The sequence below is a fragment of the Teleopsis dalmanni genome, chromosome 2, assembly GCF_002237135.1.
Source record: "Teleopsis dalmanni isolate 2A chromosome 2, ASM223713v2, whole genome shotgun sequence".
Taxonomy (NCBI): domain Eukaryota; kingdom Metazoa; phylum Arthropoda; class Insecta; order Diptera; family Diopsidae; genus Teleopsis; species Teleopsis dalmanni.
The window spans coordinates 178,624,515-178,646,837 of record NC_051847.1 but is presented as its reverse complement, the minus strand read 5'-3'; the positions used below and the strand labels follow the sequence as shown (position 1 = coordinate 178,646,837).

At 29.2% G+C, this 22,323-nt stretch overlaps 3 protein-coding genes across 3 annotated transcripts; 1 reads left to right on the top strand and 2 right to left on the bottom strand.

Annotated features, from left to right (window-relative positions):
• Positions 1-1,437: 1,437 nt before the first annotated feature.
• LOC119676263 lies at positions 1,438-10,905 on the top strand. The gene is made up of 4 exons (XM_038087500.1): positions 1,438-1,963; positions 6,096-6,372; positions 6,485-6,789; positions 10,799-10,905. The coding sequence occupies exons 1-4, from the start codon at positions 1,438-1,440 to the stop codon at positions 10,867-10,869; spliced, it is 1,179 nt and encodes a 392-aa protein (XP_037943428.1). The 3' UTR covers positions 10,870-10,905.
• Positions 10,906-11,925: 1,020 nt separating this feature from the next.
• On the bottom strand, positions 11,926-17,482 carry LOC119676262. The gene is made up of 3 exons (XM_038087499.1): positions 17,393-17,482; positions 12,630-12,805; positions 11,926-12,490 (listed from the first exon to the last, which is right to left on the bottom strand). The coding sequence occupies exons 1-3, from the start codon at positions 17,480-17,482 to the stop codon at positions 11,926-11,928; spliced, it is 831 nt and encodes a 276-aa protein (XP_037943427.1).
• Positions 17,483-20,534: 3,052 nt separating this feature from the next.
• Positions 20,535-20,987, bottom strand: LOC119676261 (protein PRY2-like). Its single transcript, XM_038087497.1, has one exon. It carries the CDS (start codon positions 20,985-20,987, stop codon positions 20,535-20,537), a length of 453 nt encoding a protein of 150 aa, XP_037943425.1.
• Between the last annotated feature and the right edge of the window lie 1,336 nt (positions 20,988-22,323).

The following is a 22,323-nucleotide window of genomic DNA, read 5'->3' as shown; positions in this document are numbered from 1 at the left end:
TTTCAGTTGAATATGTTTAAACCATGTGAATCGTTTGTCCAACGTGATGCCTAGATATTCAATGTTATTCTCCCGTTTTATTAACATATCTTCCACTCTCACTCTTGACGGGTTCTGAAATAAACAGAGCCTTAGTTTTTTCATTATTGATTTTTATTTTCCACATCTGGAATGCTAATTTTAATTAAGTAGACATAATGTTAAGCATATGGTTGGGATCTAGTTTTTAATATTGTCAAGCATAAGAAATATAAAAACTTGATAAGATTATTGATATTCATCCTACAAAAACTTAGCAAATGCCAATTATCATTAAGGAGATATAATGTCTCGTATATGGTTAGGATCCAGTTTTTGATATTGTCATGCATAAGCGATATTTATCCTGCAAAAATATATTGAATGACAATTATCCGTATACAATATACTATCTCGTATACGGTTGGGATTCAGTTTTTGGTATTGTCATACATAAAAATTGCTTGAAACTTGATAAGTTTATCGATTTTCATCCTACAAACATTAAGCGAATGCCAATTATCATTAAGTAGATATAATGTCTCGTATACGTTTAGGATCCAGTTTTTTGATATTGTTATGCTCGCAGTACTTTTGCTTTTCGCGAACCTCCTACTATCTTAACACTTGTTAATTTTTATGTGATTAAATTGAATAGAAAATAAAAGTTTCTTCTATATGAAAAACGAAATCAATAATTATTTAGAAAACGAAATCATGTTTCCTGTAAAAAACCAATCATTAAATGTTTAGCATAGTTTCACTTTCAAATAATTATTGACAATTAATAAAATTAGTAAAGATTATTCAGTGCGCAGCAATTTGGCTTGAAGTGAAGAACTGCAACGCGGCAGATCTGATGGAATGAGTTATAGGCGAAGCAAGAAAACTGATTCACTTGGTTAGTAGGAATGCCAATACTGCGATAATCTCAGCCATGCGTGAAACGTAAAGAGGGTGATGATAGCTGCGCCAAAGCAAACCTCACCGATAAATTGCAGGAGCCCGCAAGCCGAATAAATTATTATTAAATTTTCAATGAAATGTGTAGCAGATCTGCAATGGAAGAGAGATGAAAATGCATAATATGATAAATAATAGAAAAATCGGTTCAATAAAGATTCTGCATTGATTGTGGCAGAGACAATAAAACTGAGTTGCATGCTTAGTAGGCTAATTAGTCGGTTTTGTGCATTGCGCATTGTGCAACTAAATATCTCGAATCGCGCTACAGCGGATAAGGCGTTAAATAATAATAATAAAAAAAATATTAATAATAAAATAAGACAGAGTAATAAATTTTTTCAAAATAAATGTTAAAATCAAATAAAGAACAAATGTAAAGGATATTTGTGTTTAGTGTCAAGAGCAATCAGAATTGCAAGTGCAACGCGCAAAACGTACCAAATATCGGACAAAATGTCACGTACGCTTGACTTTAGTTTTATTGTGCCACTGTGCCTATTTCTTGGATTATGGCAAATGCAAATACAAATGGTGCATATGGAAATACTGACACGTCGATCTGGTGCTAAGCGCAGTGTGAATTTCATCAAATCCAATTATAATGAGCACAAAGTTGAAGCGGACAGCATAACGGAGCCAGCCGATATCGTCAATACAGACTTTATGGATAAAATTAGTTGGAATTGTGCTAACAATGGTAAATGCATTAACAACTTAACGAATAGCCTGTGGAAATCCTACAGACGTGGGGAAACCATTAATTTTGGATTATTCGATGTCGTTAAGCTGCCATATAATGCGAAAGCGGCGCACAATTTAAATCTCACAGAAAGTGGGCGTAGCATGTCAAAAGTAATGGATTTCATTAATGGCAATGCTGTACGTATACCAATCGGACCTATGGTTTTCAGTATACAGCGTTCGATGGAAGACTCTAATTACTTAGAAGTTGCTTTGCTGAAAAAATCCAAAACACAAGGTATGACAATGTTAAAATTATAATTCGGTATGCTTGTAAGGAAGAGAAGTAATATTTTACACATAATATGAGCGACTTGAGGACAACAAGGATACTAATAAAAATTGAATCAATTATTTTTAGTGAGTTTTACTTCATTGCTTTGCTGTCTTCTTATGAAAAGCTACAAATACCACAAATGTTAAATAAATGTTTTCATTTAGCTCCAAAATAAATTTCAATTTCCTTTCATATTTGTTATGAATAAATCAAAAATATCATACCAAGCACATGAGCATATAATATAGCGCATTTAAGGATACAAAGCATAAAGTTTAAGGTCATTCCAGTAAACGATTTCCTTCATACAAAATACTTACGAATTACATTGCGTAGGAATTTCCCAGAAATATTTTTGGCACATTAAATTTGTTTTATGTGACATGTGCGGCTATTTAGCAGGATAATTTACCACTTGGCAGCATATGTCATGTGACATTTTTTTTATCTCATCTGCCATATCTACCATAAAGTGTTTGAATCCTCGTATAATGTACCTAAAATATATTTCAACATACATTAAGACCGAAAAGTTTTCGTTTCGGAAATTCTCATTTAAAATTCGCGCGCTGTATATTTTTCGATATTTTAAGTTTATGTAGTTTGGCAGCACTGTCCTTAATTACTATGCCAAAAATGAGCGCGATCTGTCAGACAGTTCGTTTACGGCAGCTGTTGAAACCAGTTCACCTCAGTAGTGCGTTGCGAAAAAAACAATGGAAAAAAATATTGAACAAAGAGTTTGCATCAAATTTTGTGTTTCGAACGAAATTTCGTGTGCAGAATCGTTGCGAATGCTACAAAAGGCTTATGGGGAATCAGTTTTATCGAAAACTCAAGTTTATGAGTGGTACAAAGCCTTTCAGGACGGTCGTACGACCGTCGAAGACATTTCGCAACGCACTACTGAGGTGAACTGGTTTCAACAGCTGCCGTAAACGAACTGTCTGACAGATCGCGCTCATTTTTGGCATAGTAATTAAGGACAGTGCTGCCAAACTACATAAACTTAAAATATCGAAAAATATACAGCGCGCGAATTTTAAATGAGAATTTCCGAAAACTTTTCAGTCTTAATGTATATAAATTACTACTGCGCTTATGTGTTGAAGCAATTTTGTTTCAATTCAATGTTACATTTGATGAAATATTCTATTTAAGTGATATATCATCAATCAATTGTAGGTTGAATATAAATTCATTGCATTTTATTAAATATTCTCATCATTATTCATTCGAGGATACCTTTTAAGGAAACTTTAAATAATTCTAATTAAATCCGGTTTTAATTGACTAATTGAATCATACTAAAAATAAATCTTCTTTAATATGTACCATTTCAGTAAATGTAAGATTAGTTTAGTATTTTGCATTTCATACTCTTTTACTTACTAATTGATTTGCTTCCAATTATTTGCTATAAGTTTCGACTAAAGATTGAAAGAGATACAAAGCACTTACATTTCATATTTTAGAAATAATTTTATTGAAGGCATTACCAATAATGTTTCTAAGAAAAATTTAATTTATACTAACTGATTTTGATTGATTGAGGAACTGTCAATATGTATTAATTTAATGTACTAAAATGTTGTATTTTTCATAAATTAAATTGTTTCTTCAGTAAACAAAGTATCCAGAATTAATTAATATAACAAACAAAAAATTATCAATCAATCAAGATTTTACTTTGTCGCTATTGAAGCTGGTCTCATTGCGTTCAACACATACAGATTTCTCATCACAGAAAATTATATTTTATGACGCCAATAGCCTCGACAGGCTTTCCTTGAAGTAATAATTTAAACTGTGAAGATATATAGAATCAATACGGTGCTTGGCGAAACAGATTTGTTAATATATCTTACCAACAACCCTTGCAAAATGTAATCAATTCTGCATACCTTTTACCTAAAGTGTATAGGTATACATAGGTACATATACTTGATCCATATCATCTGCTTCCCAAATGTATCTTTTAGTTACATTTTTCTAATTATAAATTTCATATACTTTGTGTACTGAATATATTTATTCCAAAATAATATACATAACAAGCCCAGACCATATGTATATATATGTAAATATAAATATATAATAATATATGTATATGATCTGAACTTATCTATTTCGAACACTAACATATATAAAAATGTAGAAAATCCCAAAGGTCTTTTAGTCTTTGGGTAATCATTTAATATGACTTCTTTCAGATTTTTGTATACCCTCTAACTGATATTTAAAGTATTAAATACGAACAGGATTTTAAAGTTATTTCTAACTGATTGGGTCTTTAAATATTTAAAAAATCATCTGCAAGCATTAGGAAAATATATTACTCCGAAATTTTCTAATTTAATTCTATGAAATTAAAATCCATAGTTATCCGTAAAATATTATTCAGTTCTTTAATAATAATAATTTACAAAATAATAATGTTTTATACATAATAGATTATAATATAAACCATTAAGTTATCGTGTTAATTTCTTGAGAAGTGTTGATCCTACGAAAATTTTTTTTGGCACACTATGCTCATAAATTATATTACATTGCGATGAGAGTAGCTATTAGCTTATCATATTACCCGCTTACAATTACTTAAAAATATAGTATTTGATTGAGTTTCGATCGCTTTTCGCTATCTGTCACAAGCGCTATACTGCAGGCCTCTTTTATATAAGAAGGTATTACGATCGTTTTGAACTCCCTCACCTGTTTGCATTAAAATTATTGAACGAAGGAGAAAAAAATTGCTCATTTGCTCTATTAATCTGCGACACTCGCCAAAAAGCGTTTTTACAATATAGGTCATTACATCATCGATTGTAGTAAAAGCCGATGAATCTATCCATCAATCCTTCATCCTTAATGTATTCTTTAAATCTATTCTCCGCTTTGTTTCCTGTTCAGTAAAAATACTTAATTATATATGAAATTACTAGTCAGTGAATTTTCTAAATAAATATGTCAATTTCTTTGTGAACTTAGTCTAGTGTAAATCAAGTTACCAATGGCGTCAATTTATTTATCTAGAGAAGGTTTCTTGACCAATTGGTCCACCTCGCCTCACCTTTCATATCATTTACTTCAGTAAGAATGTTTTCGTAATTGTATTTTTTATATATTTATCTAAAGATAATTAGAATTTTGATCATTTGTTTTTCTATAGAGTATCTAAATCACATTTATTGCAAGACCAATTTCTTTTACTGTGTGAAAAAACCATTAAAAACTCAGCAATCGGTCCAACTTTATTCAATAAGTTTACTCAACGAAACTAATAGCATTTTGGACCTTCAATATAAAAATGAAATTATAGTCTAATTTTGATTTCAGTGAAGCAATGAATTTTATATAATTTAAGTTCAATGGAACTTTAAGCTTTTATGAAATATTATAGTTCCAAACATATATACTTATTAACTCCCTTTCAAGTATTTTTCTCTGGAATTTAATGAAATTATAAGATAACTAAACATCTACAAAATGAAAGACGAATTACAGACAATTTCAGATCTATTCCATTGCTGCTAAAGCCTTTAAAACAGATAGGTAGTTTCCGTAAAGAGGACTAGAACTCATGAAAAAAATTTATTTTTAAAGATTTTAGTTAAATCAAGCAAAGTGATACTCAGAGAGATTAACCCACATAATAACATTAATAATAAAACTTAGTATTTAAGATTTTGGTGAATAGTTCTTTGGTAAAAGAATATATTGGTTCACTCTTATAGCAATATTAGAATCTACTTTATTCCTCAAACTTAAATCCCAAAAAAAACCCAACAAATTTGGAGTTATTTTGACTAACATTGTGTGACTACAATAGTTTTATCAACTAATAATCCTAACGTTGCTTGATTGGATGCAATGCAGTCTTTAATTTATATTATTAAGCATGAAATTGTCAGATCTAAAATATACGCCAAGAATTTGAAATATTTTAGGTAATTCTTTACTCTACACTACATATGCTATAAGATATATACGTCATATATGAAACACACCGTATGCTATTAAACCCTAGCGTAATCTCAAGAATTAAATAATAAATTAAAAAATATTTTATATACGCATAATTAAATATTAGGGCGTGCACGTGGAGATAATAAAAATGGGGATGATGGGTTAGAGTTGCGTGGTGAAACTGGACATGGTGGTGGCCGCGGTAGACGTCGACGACATGATAAAAAGCAGCTCCAAATGTTAATACCAATGTATCTAGCAGCAACTACTTTTGGTTGGACTTTAGTAGCTGCGAAAGCAGTTGGCTTACTCACACTGAAAGCGTTAATCGTATCGAAACTAGCATTCATTGTCGCTGCTCTGGTTATTATAAAGAAGTTAATGGACAGCGCATCAGAGAAGTAAGTTCCAGAACAATAATAAAGATAGCAAATAGTAGTAAAATTTACAAAACAAGTAATAATACTTAATTAAAAAACATAGATATAAAAAAAAATTTGTCTTTCATAATAGAATGCTGTACCAATTTCCGGAACATCCACCTTACATGATGCCCTATAGCATGGAGTACCCTATGCATTCCATGGGTGGTGCTGAAATTGCAGCAGATGGCATGTATCCTGCAGCACTGCAGTTGGCAGCTGCCGCTGCACCGCTACCTCATCACACAGGGCATTCAGGTTTAGAAAATCTTGCTGCTGAAAGTAATTTGCATCACAATGTTGCTGATGTACACAACAACACACAAGTGCTCGCTGCATTAAATGCAGCCGGTCTGGGACCGAAAATTAAGCGCGAGGATTCTTGGATGGCGAAAAGTAAGTCTAAATTTCTTTCCCATTTATTGTTATAGAATTTTTTAGTACGAAATCACTGTGTAGGTGGAGACTTGCCATTGCAATTACTCTTACAAGCACAAGAGAAGCATAATGGCATCCTAAATAACGTAGCTAGGACGCGTCTTAAATCGCTGTACAAAAATTTTAATTTTGTGAAGCCTCTTGTTTATGCAGCTGCTGAAACTGCTGTTGAAAATAGCTTAAGGAACGATTATATGGATGAAGCCAGAAAATTCATATAAAAACAGCAAAAAATATTTCTTATATTTTAAGTATATTTAGGTAATATTGCAGTATAGCGACATTTTTGCAGCACTTTTCCAAAACAATTGTCAGGACTTTATGCTGTGATTGTATTTTCATTTTTGTTATGCAGATGTCCTCTTGTTATCAATAAACTTGTTTTAGTTTAAACTTATTAAATAATATAATGCCACCAATGAAGCATTAGTAGTTAACTGAAATATATTAATAATCCATTTCATAATAAAGTTATATTAATAATGTCTACTTTATAGTTAGTCATATTTATATACATATGTATATACCCTCATCCAGTGACGACTGCTCTAAGGTGCGGAGGTGTGCGGTGAACACCCTAATATAATTTGCAAAATGTTAAATAACATAGGTATATAAATTTATTAAGTATCTTCACATCAAGAATTATTATTATTTATTACATTTCCATATAAATATATATTTTTAAAGTTTTAGCAAAAACAATTAAATATAATTGTCTATATAACTCAATTAATTTGCTTATGTTAGCCGCTATACTTGTTAGTTGTGCTCATATATTTGCAGCTCAAATCACAGAACATTTCTATTATATTTCGTCTCTCCCCTTTGTGTGCAAAGAAGTTGGCCGCACATTCATACGTTACATATGAACAAAATAATGTGCGTGTGCTCCCGTTCGTAATATCAGAAATAGAGATATATATAGTGGGAATTGTATGAGAGTAATTTTCTGTTCTACTCGAATATTAACTGCATGCATACGAATCCAACATGATGATTTGCCAAAGTGGTTGCATGAGCGGCTGAAGTTTGCAGCTCATCTCACCATACATTTCTATCACATTTCGTCTCTCCCCTTTTAACAGCAGCACCCACGAATTTCTGTTCTTATTGTGCGGGGTACTTGTGCGCACATTTATACGTTGCAAGTGGTTTCGATTTTGTTTGATCACTGCACAAACATGTATGTTTCTAAGTACAAACTCTTTTGTTTGAAAAAATTTGGTTTGATGTTACGAGAATTATGTGAAAAGTTTTGTTTCTTCCATATTGATATAATATTAAACTTGTATATAAATTATTAATTTAATTTGTTTAATATGTTATTTTGTTAATGAATTGTTAATATAATATTGCGCGAATATATTGTTGCCTTATATAATATAGTATTATTAATAAAAGATCTCATATATTTTAATATAAGTGGTACATGTAAAAACAACATTAAAGAAGGGCCGCACACCCTTCCAGATAGGGCACGCGTCGTCACTGCCCTCATCTATGCTATAACTGTTCCTCATTCCTGCTATGAATAACTTTACATTCTTCTTATATACATAACTATATATTTTGATAGATTTTACATACAGAATCATTATTCTCGAGAACATGTGACACATTCTAATGCGGTATTATCAATTTTCTTACCTATTAAAAATGTATTGGAATAGCACGCAATCTTATAAATTCACTCATTGAAAAGTTATAATAAAATAAATTTTGCATATGGAATTGCAATTCACTTAGAGCATATGACCTATTTTAGTATCATTTAATCATATAACATCCTTAACGAAATTTAAAAAATTGTTTTTAGTGAGATCTTCCTACATTGGCTGGAATGAACTGACAAGTTAAAAGTACAAGGGCAGTATATATATCGGCAATAATTCTGTCAATGTGATCCAATCTTATTGAATTATTTGAGTACCGCAATGATTTCACATAATCCAGTAGAGAATAAAACAAATCGTCAAGATCACATAATCGAGCTTAGCCTAATCCCGATCGTTACATTTCTGCTGCAGTAACTCCACAGTTTCGTGCGCTGTACATCATGTTGGATTTGTTATTAAAATGAAAATTATAGCAAACTAATACTATTTAATAAGAGAATTAATGCCATTGATTTTGAATCTATAGCGCTTTCTTACATTTTTGAAATAAGACAAGCCACCACCCACCAGCAAAATATACTGACAATAAATCAAATGTCAGATCTCAAAATAGTTACTGCTACAAACTATATTGGCAACTTAGAAGTCCAATATCTTAAAAAAAATCTTTTTGTTCTTTCTCAACATCATCTATTTGCATTTCAAATACTTTAAGTCAGTTACACACAACGAATTGGTAATTAATAGGTTTGAACTTTATTTTCAGTAGATATTTCAGATATTAATAGATGTATTAAATGCATTTAACATCCATTTTATTTATGATCAGTTAATGGATATTTAAAAGTCAGCTCATTAGTATTTGTCATCAAATTGATCACTACTAGTGTAATCACATAAGTTGGCATACTTCTTGATGATGATGAGTTGTGTAATTTTTTCCAAATTATTTAAAGTAATTAGTATTCTGTGATGGACTGACAGGGGTGTGGTATCAGGGTGCAATGAAATCGCATTCTGCATGATCTCGAATTTTGTTTTACATTAAGGAGGTCTTCAGCTATTAATACTAAACTCTTTTTTGCCAAACATAAACAAATGTTCTCTGCATATTATTAACTAATAATTATCTATGTTATTCATTTTATATATTGTTAAATGTATAGACTGGTTACAGGAACGGGTCGGCAAATATTTTTTGCCTTGAGGTAAGTTGTAAGAATATGTCTTGTAAAAAGCCTAGATAGATAAAAATTAGCTGGTTCCCTTTAAATTAAAGTTATTTCGCAGATCTGTCATCCTTTTCTGTAAATACTCTAACAATCTGCCAAAAAAAAATACTTCTATGAAAGTTTGTTTCATCTAAACGTGAAACTAGGAAATTGTGAAGAAAATACTTGATTGTTTCCATTTTTCAAAAATTTTTCAAAAATTAGTTTACCATTCAAAAGTTAACAGAGAACTACAACAAGCGGTTTCTGTGAAGCAGTTCAATCTACTTTTGCTGTACGGAGTCCAGTACTACCAAAACGTTACAAAGTATTTTCCACTTATTAACGCCACTTGAAGAAAGTAGATGTCCTTGTCTTAATAATAAATTTAAAAAACAAAATAGACCAATACACTAATCCAGTGTTAACATCATAAGAGTATACTAATGATATAAATAATAATGAATAAATCTAAGTATCACATTTATAGTATCCGTTCGACACGTCCTTTGGGCATATAATGCCCTCTGACTATTGTCACATTTCTGAATGTTATACGTCTTGCCCTATGATCACTATAATACTGCAATACCATTACTTAATGTTGGACTGACAATGGTTGTATACATTTAACATAAAAGCCATGACGATATTACAAATTTCGTACTAAAAATAATATTTAATAAAAGATATTGATAATAGTAACAATAATGAGCAAGGAAGAAGAAATATAACGACTTTAATAGGTCTTTTATAATTGTATCGTTAATCAAACAGAAAAAAATGAAATAAAAGTTAACAATAATGATGAGTGCACTCAACGTATTCAAAGCATAAATGGTCCAGATGCAAACCCAGCCCATTCCAGAAGAATATAAGCATAATATTTCATAGAGTTTGTTTTGTAGTTGCAATGACGATTTTAAGAGGATATTTCGGAATTATTTAAAACCTTCTGTTTAATATTTTTTTATTCAAAAAATAGTTACTAATATTCCTTTTTAAGCGTATATTTAAGTGTAATAGTTAGTGCTGAATGATATTTGTAGCAGTAACAATTATAAAAACATAATGGACTTCTTTTAGTGAATTCGTATATATAATAAATATTTTTGATCATCAATATTTTCATTTTAGCGAGCTCGGCAAGGCATCCTTTGATGTACAATTACCTGCAACCTCAAAATCCTTACTACGTAACGCAGTAATCGACTGCTTAACACATTTACGTGGTGCACGTAGAAGACAAAGAAATATATAAAATCTTTTAGTTTTTAAAATTAAATAAGAATTAATATAAATAAAATAGAAAAAATTAAAATTGAAAAACAACAAAAATAAAAATAAACACAAAAACAAAAATTAAATTAAATAATTAAAAAAATTTTTAAAAAAGTTAATAACTATAACACACACATTTTTTTAATTAGAAATTAAATTAAATTGATTTTAAGCTGCAAATAGCAAAAAGTGCTTTAAAAAATAAAAAAAAATTATAAATTTAAGTTTAAGTTTAATTTTTAATTAGCATAAAGACAGACTCAATTTTAGCAATAGTTCATGCATTCAATATATTTAATTTATTTTGTAATTAATTATACATACATAAATTTAAGTATTATTATAATAAATATGTATTATATAAATAAATAATTATATATAAAAGTTTTAAAAATTCTTTAAAAATATTCAACTTAATTTTATTTAAAAAAAAATCAATAAAAGCGTTGAAGCAGTAAAAATTAAGGCAAATATAATTTAAAAGTAGACACAAAACACCAGGAAAATATGACAGCATATGCGTTATAATGATACCCTACCATTTTTTGAAAAAAGTTTATTAAAAAAATAAGACACCACAAAAGTGAGTTAAAGTGTAGTAAAAGTTTAAAAATATTAAATTTATAATAAATAAATAAATAAATGCATTTCAACCAAAAGACACCAAAAATAAAAATAATTGAAAGAGAAGCGTAAATTCTTTTGTTCGTTTATAAATATTTGCTCTGATCTCTTATCAGAATCTATATAAAATTATTTTTTCATATTTATTTTAAATATAATTACAGTCTCAACAGTCCGATTGTCAATGAATTTTTGTACTTAGTGTGTTTGTTTACTTAGTGTCAAGTCAATAACTTAAGTCATGTTTATATTGCTTAAAGTACTGTGAAAGTCACTTCATAACATATATAGTACTTAACCCGTCTATGTAAATGCTAACAATGACTTTATAAATACTATAACTACTATATTCTTTAATATTATGTTGGTTTTTGTGCCGTAAAAGCCATTTCATGTGCGTCTTGTTCACTTAATTGTGCTGGCATGTCAGCCATACCTTCCAGAAAACCATCTAACGCACGCGCCCAACCTGAATTGTAGCTATCATGATGTGGTATTTCTACTACATGCTTCTTCTGTGACATAAGCTTTTTCAGTGCTATGATAACAGATAAGAGTAACGCAATCTTAGATACAATTAATGCTTTGCCAGCTAATAAAAATAATCCTTTTAGTATAAGGGCACCAATAACACCGGCCTTAGTCGTCATCACCAACAGCAGTGGTATTATATGTCTAAGCCTACCACGTCCTTCCTCCATTGCTACGTTTGGACTAATTGAAACACCCAAATTAAGATTTCCTTTTGGTTCTGTTGTTACCACAAAATCGGCATTATCTGTAAATTTGTAACGCAATGTGCGCGAACGTATAAATTTCCATATTTTATTTGCCACGAGTAGACCAAGAGTTTCATCATCTGAATTAATGGAACGTGCCAATAATAAATCATCCTCTGGATCATCTGCAATTTCTTCCATATGCCTGTGCAAATAATAGTTATAAGAAAAAAATGTTGATTAGTTCAATGCAGTTGAATTCCTTTAAAGTATTGGGATTCTGTAGATAGGAATGTCTTTGTTTTTATCGCAATAAGAAAATAATATTGTAAGGCATAGTGCACCTGTTTTCTGTAACTCTGATGTAGTCATTGATGTCGATGGTGGACTTTTTAAATATTCGATTCATGTACACATTCAATTTCAGCATTAAGCAAGAGTTGTTATCCCTTTGGTTACATTTCATCTTCAGTTTTCGCATAAATCCCTCCTCTAGTTGATTGCGATTCACTACGGGAATCTATAATTAAAGACACAGTGTGTGGAATAAACTTTAGTGAAGTAATTTTAAAACAATGCTTTGTTAGTACATTTAAATATGAAAAACATTTTAATTATTATACACAAGTACATCCTTTGGTAGAAATATAACCTAAATATTTTTAACAAACTAAATAAGACTAATATTGTTTTGTGGAATAAGTAAAGAATATACCAATAAGAATCTCATCACTCTCAACACTCTCCTTGTCAACTTTCACAAACTGAATATTTAAGGTTTTTGGAAAGGAACTTCATCCTTAAAATTTGAAATAATTTAATCTTTAAAACTTAAATTCGTTTTATATCATACATTTCCTGCAAAATGTTGTAAAGCTTACACACATGTGTGACTTTATAAATTAATTTTGTTACAAATCTCTTTTAAGGAACAAGGAACAAGTTACTAAATGGATTACGTTTTCTACCGTAAAATTTGAGGTTCAAGTCACCATGACATTGTGCCATGCAAAAACTTTCATTTCATTAAAAAATATATTTAAAACCGAGCATACACAGCTTAGGGTACGAGTACAAACATCGTTTGATAAGGTTGCCGTATTGTCGTTTCTAGATGTGTAAATTCTTTATGGGAGGACTAAATAAAAATGATTTTGGTAAAAAATCAAATCATTTTCTACATGATTGATATTTTGTTTGCCTAGAAATATTGCACCAATAGAACATTGAATGTATTTCAAAGTCAAGGAATTCAATCCATCCAAGTCCCATTGTATGTTGCTTAAAGATATCTGAATGACGAAAATAGGGAATTATTTTGTTGACGTTTAATATGAAGTCTGATACTTTTTCTATTACATCAATTAATTATATTTATAACTGATAATTTTACACAAGTTATTCATAACAACCAATAAAGTTACTAAGCACTTAGTCATCTTAAATACTAGTTTAATAAAAATATATGTGATCAGAAAAGAGAAAACTAGACTAGCATTAAAAACACTTAATAGCAATATTCCTCAACGCAGATTACATGTCTCCTAGGGGTTGCTAATATTATGGAGGAAAATTTCTGGATAAACTAAGCATAAGTATCCATAAGTAACTCAGAATAAGTATAATATATTAACAGTTTGGAACCAAGAAGATTCTATTAGATTTATAACTATAGTGACAGTACTGCTATTTGATATGTTCACTTATTATTATTCGCTTTTCAGGAAGCTTTTTATTTATTACCAATGTTTTAGGAAAACTGTAAGAGCAAAGAAAGTTGGGTCGTCATTATAGGAAAAATACTGATTTATTCAACACTTGGATCTTATTAATTAAAGACAAATTGAGCATGATGTCATCACATCGTTGTTGTTACGCGTCGTCAAAAAGCTCAACATACCGGTTTTTGGCAATATTCGAAAGTACCGTGGAAAAGAGTTCCTAAATGTGAAGAATGAGGTTTAAGGCTTGAATTTGAATAAGGATAATAAAGTAAAAAGAATGAATGTATGGAAAAAAATGGGCGAGGAGGAATAAAGACTGTAACCAGAACAGTTCGTGCTGCTGTAAACAGCCTCCCTTCTTTTAAAGAGATAACAACTAGAATAGTATTGACAACCAGATTGCTATCAGTGCTATCTTTAAAATCTTATATACACATTTCACTTATTAAAATTTTATTAAATAAACCTTTTTACAAATGCCACATATTTCTAGATTTGATTTTAGGTAAAGATCCTAGTACTAAAGTGATTTTTAGAGACTTTTAATATATTGTAACTATATCGGATATATTACATTATATTACATTACTTCACATTTTAGTAAAGTAATGTAATTGTTATGTTCATGGAAATTATTTTGATATGCGTTGGATGATATGTAACTATTTATCTGTAATAATAATGCTGTCTCTATCATTAATATACTGATACTATTGAAAAAAATATTGCGAAAATTCAAAAAATATAAACTATCTACGAACAAATATTTATTTATAAGATAGTTAGAAAATCCCTTTCCAATGAATCATATAGGAACTCATAATGCTATTATAAAACTTCTTTATACTACAAAAAAAAGGACATGGCAAGATTATTTTGTATAATAGGTCAGAGGAATAAAAATGAAACTGTATCCATCAGAGAAATTTCAAATAAGGTACCTAGAATATGGGTTGATCCTTAAACTATTTAAAAGAACTATAGTTTAAATTGTATTATTAGTATATGATTAATATTAAGAAGATTAAGTATTAAGTATATTGGTATTTTGTGGATATATCTGTCTATTTCTCTTCATTTTCTCCTCTTTTTCGTATTATTGGTTTCGTTTTGTGTACAAAAAAGATTTCATTTTTCGACTTTTGTGAAAGGGTTTTAAAAAGATGGGTTATGTGTTACTTTTAACAAGTTATATGTATATATACTTATGTTTAGAAATGTTCGACCACAATTTCAAATCGAACTCATAGAACTCACGAATTAAATTAATGAACATAGTAAGGATCTATGATTAACTGACCTTTATATATTCAACTCATAGTGAAAGAATTATTATATCAAACTATTTAAGATTTTAATTCTTAAAAAATAATGTTTCTTTATTTCTCTAATATTATTTATTTCTTATAACAATTGATTATACTGTCTTAATTTTAATACATTATAATTTCTTTTTTTTTGCTAATACCCAAGCTTCGTCAACTGTTTTTCGTTTGTGCATTTCTTTTACGCTTACTAAAGCTAATTTTCGAAACTGATTTAAATTTGTTTATTGCTAAAACATTCACAAGAGACGAATTTTGTATATTGCCATTATTCTATAAACAAAACAATTTTTGGATTAAGAAAATAAGGGAAAGAATGTGCGAACATAAAAGTCAAGTACGCCCTTGGGTCAGTTGGTTAAGGAGCGCTAACTCTGAGCGCTTCAAATTTGGCAGGGTACGAATTCGATTGCTGGTACTTGTAGTCTCAAAAAAATTATTTACAAATAATTAAATACAAGAACTATTTCCAAGACCATTGATAATGGATATTTGGCAATACTCGTAACAGCTGTATGGTCAGCCAAAAATTCAATTAATTAAAATAATATAAAAAAGAATTTTGTTGTTGTAGTTCACCAATTTTCGAAAACCTCTTTATTAGTTTAATACTTTAATTATTTTTAATAATTAAATTAAGAACTTTTAAATTAATCATTAATTCATTGAAATTATTAATATATTCGGGTTAAAATGGGAAATTAATAAAAAAATATGTTTGTTATAAATCAATTGATAATCATAAATTAATTTAATGATATTATTTAATTAATTTAACATTGCAAAAAAAAAATTTTTTCGTGTCCTTTTTCAAATCAAAAATTATTCAGACTACATAAGAAACTTAATTACACAAATTTCTGTCGAATACATATTAAATTAAATTTAAGATTTAATTAAAACTTAATTCAAACATATTCTTTAAATATGCGAAATATTTAATACTTAAAACTATTTTAGAACGATTACGTGATTATTATTAACTTTCTTAAATATAATAAAACAATGATATAATAATGATGACATCAAACCAGTGCTTGACAGTATTCGATCATTACGTTGTTTAATCACTTAAAGTGTACTCTTATACTTTGCATAATTTGAATACAAATATTCGAATATTCGAACATGTTTAAGCTACTCATAGATATTATAGTTAATCCAGCAACAATTCTGTTTTATGTCATTTTCGATTTATTCTATACTAATATATATATAGCAACAAATGCTCCAACGCTGTATAGTGTTCGAACATTTTCGAATAACTCGATGTGCTTAAGCGGAAGGTTTAAATTAAAGCATTTTCAAATATCAAAATGGCCAAATATTCAATCAGTTGGAATTATATATAAAGCTCTAATGAAAATATTTATCTTAATATTAAGATTCACGGGCGTCTACACTGTATAGAGTTTGACAAGATTTCTGTGTTCGAATACAAAGTCGAATTCCCAAATGTTAACTGCGAACAAAAATTTGTATGGATTAGTAAAACAAAAAAGTACAAAAAACATGCCAGGTCTAGCCAGTAAACACTCAGATTTAATAACAATACAAATTAAGCAGTTAGTATAAAATATATATTATTTAATGCCTTCCAAACTATCGATTATAGATATAGTAAGACATTTTTGTCGATAATTAAAGGTATATACTTTATACCACTTTAAAAGTTTGTTAGTTCTATTGAATTTATTATTTAAATTATTAATTAAATTTAAATTTAAATTAGTTTAAAATTATCACACTAGGAATATAATATTATGAACACCAAAATAAACAACTAATTTTTTCATTTGAATCATTAATCGCATTTATTCGATTTAATCTACACCATAAGGAAGTAACTCCTTTCGATTAATTAAAGAATTAAATTCACTTAATTAAAAAATTATTTAAATGATTCTGACATTTAACATTTCATTGATTTTTGTACGAATAATGAAATGAATTAATTTTACACAAAATTAAATTATCCTTGATTTCATAATTTTCGGATCATTGAAGTCCTTTGTTTTATATATTTCATTGAATTAAGAAAATATTTATTTTATTTACCGAATTTTCGTTGGAACTGATTGTGGGCGTTGCATTGGCAGCCAGAATAATCGTAAAAAGTATGACACAAAGATATATAAACGTTTTCATTTTGATTTCAATTTAAATAATTATTAAATTTTATATATTAATAATTATATTTGGTTATGCTTGTATTCAATGCGTAAATATTTTACAATTTATATGGAAATCTAATTAACGAAACACACACTTGTATTATTGCTTAAAGCAATAAATGGTAAATTTTTAAACAAATGTTTATTTTTTCACAAATTTTATTAATTTCCAAAATGAATTTTGTATCCTTCGAAATATTTTGGGTTATATCCTTTCTCTAGGTCACTTTAATGCTGACAACAAACGTGAACATCGTCGCTATGTTAGAAAACCTAATGCGAATTTTCCGCTTGTGATTAAGAATTTATATGAGGCAAGCGAGACAAATGCAACGGCCGCCACTAGTAAAAACTAGGAATTCAGCCTATGAAGCTGAACTTGACTTCGCCGAACACACAAACTGGCTTAGTGGCTTCGAGAGTTCCATTTACTTACAATTGAATGCCAAAATAAAGCGAATAAAAAGCATTTAATGCACAAGTACACAATCAAAGCAAACGAGCTCAGTTGTCGGCGTATCGACTTAGTGTTGTTGATTTTCTGGTACCAGGAGCAACATTGCAGCTACAGAACTGGCAACATTGAGCCAGCAACAGTAGACCAAATGTGTTAAGAGTTTGTTTTGGCTTTTAACTGTTTTCGTTACATGTGAAAGCAAGCCAAACCAGAACGAAATGTGGCAGACGAAGAATTTGACCAAGTTGAGATAATATCTATGCGTTTGGCCTTAAAGTCGAAATAGGCAACGGAAAGTGAATCAAGAATCTAGCAACCGCATTTTTTTTTGAAAGCCTCCGATGGGGAATATAATTTGCGTAGGAGCTTTTCCTTCTGTGTTTACAGTAGTCGATGGGAAAACCTCTTAAAATCATTAAACTATTGATAATGTTGTGAAGTTAATTTATTACTTCTTCATATCAGAGTTTATTGGCAATTCACACAATATGATGACTTTTATAATTATTCTATTTTTCAAAATGGTTATACATTCGAATACACACATTTTTTATCTATTTTTATAATTTATATTATATAATATATAATTATATAATATATGAAAATATGTTACATTATTATATAATTTAAATATAATATGGCCGTGTGCGAGTTCGAGTAAATTGGGATAAAGTCAGTTAAAATATCCTAGAGATTTTTTACACTGCACTTAAGTAAATATTTATTTATTTATTTATTGCACTTATTTATTATTTTTGGTTAAAAGTTCTTAAATTTATTTATTAAACATTTTATATAAAGAGGTTTTCGAACAGAAGTGAAACAACAACAAAAATTTATTTTTTAAATTATTTTAAATTATTGAATTTTTGGCTGACCATACAGCTGTTTCGAGTATTGCCAAATACCCTTCATCAGTGGTCTTGGAAATAATTCTTATATTTAATTATTCGTAAATAATTATTTTTGAGACTGCAAGTACCAGGAATCGAACTCGGGTCTTTCCAAATATGAAGCTCAGAATCAGCGCACCTTAACCAACTGATCCAAAGCCGTACTTGGCTTTTTATGTTCGCATATTTTTGCTGGAGTTTTGTTACTTCTTGCTATGAAAGTTTTTATTAACAATTTTACTTGCTGTATTTATATATTAGAACGAAATCATAAACCAGCTGTAGAATAATTGAATTAATTAATTAATTATATTTTTTTTATTTTTAATTGTTAAATTTCAAAACTATTCTATTCGTAGAGGCATTATTTATTGCATGATTTGTTCTTTCTTATGTATAGAACCTAATCTAGGAACGTAATGCTGAGAAAGTCATGCTAATGTTACTCCACTAGTCGCACGGGCGAGAACCAATATTTATTGGCGAGAACCATATTTTTGTGAATAAGTTGTAATTTAACGTCAAATTTTCCAGACGAAAGTGACTATTATAGTTTAATAGAAACTTGGTTATATTTACATAAAGAGGTTTTTCGAACAGAAGTGAAACAACAACAAAAATTTTATTTTTTAAATTATTTTTAATTAATTGAATTTTTGGCTGACCATACAGCTGTTTCGAGTATTGCCAAATACCCTTCATCAGTGGTCTTGGAAATAATTCTTGTATTTAATTATTCGTAAATAATTACGAATAATTAATGTTTAATTATAAATTAAACATTTTATAAAATTTTCACAATGGTAACATCTATTTTACCCGACTCCAAATTCTGGTAAATATCAACATTCGCTGCCATACTGACATAATTTACTATTTCGCTCAATTTGCCTATATATATATTTTCCTTTGTGGTGAGGACGTAAAATGCTTCACGCATCATCAGACCAACCGTCGTGGGAATGGTTTGCTCGACTCGCTAACATTAATATGTAGTATACAGTCTAAAACACCCCCTCTTCGGCGAAACTTTTTCCACTCAGTACCGCTTTCGCTTACTTCGAGGAGGATCGCTTTTATGTTGGCATTTCAAGCCAACATAAATATCATTTCAATATCATTCTCCAGCTCTTTGGGTTTACTTTCATTTTTTCCAAAATATTTTCAGGATTTATTGGTCAAATCTGGGCTATTATCTCTAATATATATTAGAAATAATTCATTACTCAAAACTAGAAATAATTTCTTCTCAAACAATATATATGAAAAAAAATTTTTGTTCCACTATTAGAACTTTGTTTAACCAGTATTATTACAGCATTATTCATAAATATAAATGAAAATATCAAATATTGGACACAGGGAAAGATGTGTTTTATCTAAGCATATAGATTATTTAGTATTAATATTTCAAAAAAAAAATTGTTAAAATTCATAACTAATTATTTTGGACTATTTTCTTTTCTTCATTTGTTGGGAAGTAAAATATATAACGTATCCTCTATGATGCATAAAACAGAAAGGACATTTGACTAAATCGTTTGTGAGGTAAAAATAAACCACAAATACGTAATTAATGTTTATGTTTATGAAGTTTCATATTTTTATTTAAAATAATTATTTATAATTATGTTAGGTGTAAGGGTCATTATCCTTTGACTATGAATTAAATTAATTTAACCTCTTAATACGATTTTTCTTCCATTCGGTCTGCGTACGGCCACGTTTCGATTTTGGCGACGACGAACGTTTTTGGCGACATTATTACGACGACGCCGGCGATTACTTCTATTGTTGCTAGTAGAACCACCACGACTAATTCTACGTACTGAATTGAATCTAAGATTGCTCACTCGTACACGTCGTCTACTTCCAGTCGATGGTGATGTTGAACTGGTAGGAGAAGTTGAGGTTGATGGTGAAGATGATGTTGATGGACTTGTTGTAGAAGTGTTCGAATCGGTTGTTGTACTTGAATCCGTTGTTGTACTGAAGTCGGTTGTTGTGCTCGAATCGGTAGTAGTGCTTGAAACGGTTGTACTATTTGGATCAACTGTTGTAGTATCCTGTGCTTTAACAAATCCACACCCAATCAGTAGAATTGTTAGCAATAAAATATATGAATTCATGTTCTATATTATTGATTTTCACTAATCGTTTCGAAACGATAACTGTGACTTTTCATAATTTTGAAACCGCTTTTATATGATTTCGGCGTCTTGAAAATTATAAATAAATTTAATAAAAGTAATGAAATATTTACTTAATATTATTTAGTTAATATTTTATGTATTCTTTTTTTAGATTAAACTATGCAGGGTAAAATTTATAACTAACATTAACCTCAATGAGGCTCAAGCAAACTTATGATACATATACTAAGCAAATATAAATAGAGGCAATTTAAATGTTCTGTACTTTTCTGTTTAAAAATAAATTTATTAAAAAAATAAATAGTAATTAACAATTCAATATTTTTACGTTATATATTATCATTCTATTAGTTCAACTTATAAGAGAAATAAGCTACTCTCCTTGAATCAAATATTTTTTCATTTTTATTCCGGAACAATTTTTAAAATAATGCATATTTGTATTCGAGCATAAAAATGTTGCCAAAATCTTGCCAGTGTAGATGCAGTATATATGTACGCTTAAAATGAAACATTTCTCACGTTTTTGAGGAACATATTGGCAATGTTTAAGACACATTGTTTATCAATAAGCCAAATGGAATTGAAACACTGGAAGACTCATCTATGACAATTTATTCTACTGTAAAAAGACTACCAAAAAATGTTTTCTAATATATTTTCCATTGGTAAAATCCTGCATACGCCGCTGTGACATGGTTTTCCTTCTTACTAGGCGTCTACAGTGTTCGATGCGAATGCGTGTTATTTTTGAACTTTATGTGATAACAATATTTAGAATGTATTAGTGAAAACGAATTAACATCTTGCCAAATCTAACCAATGTTAACACAGGCACTGTTGTGTTACCACAGCATCGTTCACACATCGTTTACGGTCATTAATGAGGATAATTTACCATACAAAATGCTTTCAAATAAATGAGTTCATTATAAATAAATTAACTTATTTATGGTGAAAAATTTCATATGCAACCCTTAATAAATAAATTTCCCCTCAAGGGGAAATTTGTTTTATTGAACATATGTAAACATATACAAACAAGCTATTTCATATGCATAAATCAGCTTATGCCAATGGAAAAGACTTAAATCTTAATTTCATTAACATAAGTAGTTTTAGCTGCACTGGAAACATGATATTAAGCTCCTATACATACGAGAATGTACTTTAAATACAACAGAATGAATATTATATTAACTGAATTTATTAGCGCTACTACTTCCTACTTTTCAAAAAATCTCAAGAAAGCTTGAGGTGGATTAAATCATATTTCTACTGCAAGTAGTTCTTAAGGGGGACGATGGGGTTG